Source organism: Tupaia chinensis, unplaced genomic scaffold (assembly GCF_000334495.1).
Source record: "Tupaia chinensis unplaced genomic scaffold, TupChi_1.0 Scaffold000678_1, whole genome shotgun sequence".
In the NCBI taxonomy this organism is placed as follows: Eukaryota; Metazoa; Chordata; class Mammalia; order Scandentia; family Tupaiidae; genus Tupaia; species Tupaia belangeri.
In genome coordinates this window covers 1,039,236-1,042,418 of record NW_006160202.1, presented here as the reverse complement: position 1 = coordinate 1,042,418, position 3,183 = coordinate 1,039,236, and the positions used below count along the sequence as shown (strand labels likewise).

The following is a 3,183-nucleotide window of genomic DNA, read 5'->3' as shown; positions in this document are numbered from 1 at the left end:
GGTGGAGCTAAGAGCCAGAGAAAAACTGTGCCTTCATAAAAAAAGGGTAAAAAGGAAAAATTACAAAAAAAAAGGGAAGACAGAAGCAGGGAGAGACAGGAACTGAGAGACAGAGAGAGAAGGCTGGGGATGTGGGTTGGGGGGGCTCCCTACCGCTAGCTCCTTTGTTGGAGACTGAATTATTAGTAGAAAATCTTCATTCCTTTAAAAATCTAATTCACTGTAGCCATGTGGAATCTTCTCCTGAAGGTCCGTGGCTTCTTCTGAGAATGAGATAATTTTTAAGGCTCATTAGATATAACATTCAGAAGTTAAAACACATTCTCTCCTAGTATATTCTATTCTATAGAAAAAAAATTCTATTTATTTTCTATTTGTCAAGATAGTAAATTTCAGATTTGCATCCATGTTTTACTAATTTATATTTCTACATTAAGTTTAGTGTTTCTATAGAATTACTCAGTTATCATGGAACAAAACTGGTTTTACTTATAAAAATAGTGAAATGATTTATTATAAAATGAATTAATTACTTTGGTATAATCACAATCTAATAAAAAACTTGTAAATTCAATGAAAAGGTTTTTTTTTGTCTCCTTATTTAGAACTATTTGGTAAGAAATAAAATCTGGCCTGATGCCACCTTTTATTCTCTATGTCCCATACCCAATGAAATTTGTCTTTATTACTGGGAAATGTGGTGGGCATGGGAAGTTAATATCTATGGAGATTTTGAGATTTTGTGCCTCTGATTGAGCCTCCTTGGAGATAATGTGCATCAGGTGGGAATGGACTTTCTGAAAGGTTGGGCATTATGAAGCTGTCTCAGTCCTTCCTGAGGGTCTCACAGGTTTTTTTATATGTTTTTTTATATGTTTGCAAAGTTATCAGTGTGGATGTGAGCTGGGGGGTGCAGAAGAGATTGGTTTCTAGGTTGCCTCCAACACTGTGTGCACGTTCTAGCTGATAGAGTATTGTTCTCTGTGTTTTTAGGACCAGACCCTTGCTCCTCTTTTCGGAGTTGATTCTTTCCCTCCATGTTCATCCTTCCATTTACTCTCTCTTGCTCTCTTTGTTTGCCTAAGGAGCATGTGTACCTGCTGGAGAGAAACAGAGAGAGGAAAAGTGAGAAAGCACCCCCCCATCACTCTCATGGGGGATGAGCATGTTTTAATCTCTTCTCCATTTTTTTGTCTGCTCTTTTTTTTTTCTTTTGTAAAACCAGGCCACTTTAATGTTTTTTATACAATTTAATAAATAATCTTTTGATGACTGGAGACATGTAAGACCAACTATATTCAGAAACATCAGTTATGATGGTTTTCCAGATCGGTGTATCATCTTCAAAAATTACAAGGAGTTATTTGTATTCAACTGCTATCAAACTAGTTAAACAGCATTTATGCATCCATCATTTTCAGGATTGTTGGTAACTTGGGCATATTTCCCCCAAATAATGTTGCCTCCTTGTGTCACAAGGCCCAAATTGCTCACGTTCACTTCAATGACAGTACCTTTTGTGATAACAGCCAAAGTTGTATATAGTGGGGATGAGGGTTTCTTGTTTACACTGAGTATTGGCAGGCAAAAGTGGCTTTTCGTTCCGGAGGTGTTACGTGGGCCTTCTTGAAATGGAAGCCCATTGGCCTAGTGAATCTTTCATATTTAGGTGGTTTTCTAGTAAAGCCTCTCCAATCATCCTCTTCCATGCCTTCTTCTTTCTCTTTCTTGTTCGAGTAAGTTTTAATACTTCTGTTTCTCCCTAGGCTTGAAGTTTGGGTAGAGGGACTTTCCATTATCCCACTTTCTCTTTCTGTTTTTGTTTAATCATATTGGAAAGTACTTTAGCTCAGGACTGTCCTTCTCTTTCCAACTGATAGGCAGGTACTGCTCCTTATGGAGTCTTTTCATCATTCTTCTGTTTGGTTTCCTCTTTTCATGCATCTTTATAGACTTTTTCGTTTGTATTTTCTTAGCATGGTGCTGTTTGTGATAGAGCTTAGCCTTCAGAGAAATCATCTTTTTTTCCCTTCTTTGAATCTTTATGAGCCTCCCGACTTTCCTTCTTTCTCTTTTTCTTATGGTAATCCAAATGGTATTTATAGCATTTATGATGGAATTCCATATATATGTTTTGTGGCATGGTGATGGTTGCAGAGTTGTGCAAAGAAGTTGTCAACTTTCAGGTCTCAGAGACCAACAAGCAGACCCGATGTGGTCCGGAATGGGAAAGGGTCACCATCACTTCTCCATTTCTTACTCTACTTGGAATTTTGGACATGCACACACACTCGTTTGGTGAGTTTTTCAAGCCACTGGGTCTGATACTAGATTTGTGCAGTTAGCCATGTGGGATTCAGCTGTCTTACACCATACCATCGTCTGGACACAGTTCTCCTTTGTGTCACTGTCCTCTCATGTCTTGGGACTGGTCACTTGTATGTTTCCCTCACAACCTAAGATGTGCCTATCTTCTTTCACAAGTGCTAATTCCTTCTCTTTAAAATTTGTTCAAGAACCACTTACTGCAGAACGTTTCCCCAGTCAGCCCAATTCCCCACATTCATGGATCAAAGCTCTGGGGTGGGCACTGGTCATCTGACTTTCTACAGGTTTGCACTAGGTTGGACTAAATTCCCTGGAATCAGACCCTGACTGCCTTTACTGGACGGGGTCTCTTTGTAGCATGGTCTATGGTTTCCTTGTTGACATGGAAACTGCCATGAGGTTGGGAGAAAGCTAAAGGAAAGCATCATTTTTCTCTCCTTTGGGTGTTGAGGGGATTTTATCCTCAGGTTGAGGAGGGTTTCCTCCAAATTATGCTTCTCTTCAGCTTAGGAAAAGTTCCCCACTCCGTAAACCTGTATATGTGGATAAGGAATTTTCCCTCAAGAATTTGAACATTTCCTGACCCTTCCTCCCCGATGTTGAATCTTACAGTCTGACGCAGAAGTGAACAGCCTGAGCAGTCAACTGATGCACTCTCCCGTGGGGTGGTATTTCCGTCTTTGGCCCCTGGCCCACCACTAGTATCTCCTTCCTTCTGGATCCACTCACTGTCCAGCTTGCCCCGTCTGCAGACTGCCCAGGAGCCTTCTAGCTGCCCCCTTCACTTCCTTATTCCTGAGAGTGTAGATGAGCGGATTGAGAGCAGGTGTGACCACAGTGTAGAAGAGTGAAACG

General features: G+C 40.5%; 1 protein-coding gene and 1 pseudogene across 1 annotated transcript in view; both read right to left on the bottom strand.

Annotated features, from left to right (window-relative positions):
* Positions 1–1,389: 1,389 nt before the first annotated feature.
* LOC106736185 (ribosome biogenesis protein NSA2 homolog pseudogene) lies at positions 1,390–2,143 on the bottom strand (annotated as a pseudogene).
* A 910-nt stretch (positions 2,144–3,053) lies between these two features.
* The window catches only part of LOC102478688 (putative olfactory receptor 2I1), a 1,471-nt gene continuing 1,341 nt past the window's right edge, over positions 3,054–3,183 (bottom strand). Inside the window, exon 3 of the mRNA XM_006160322.1 lies at positions 3,054–3,183. This exon is cut by the window's right edge and continues 342 nt beyond it. Within this exon, the coding sequence (XP_006160384.1) occupies positions 3,054–3,183 (130 nt within the window).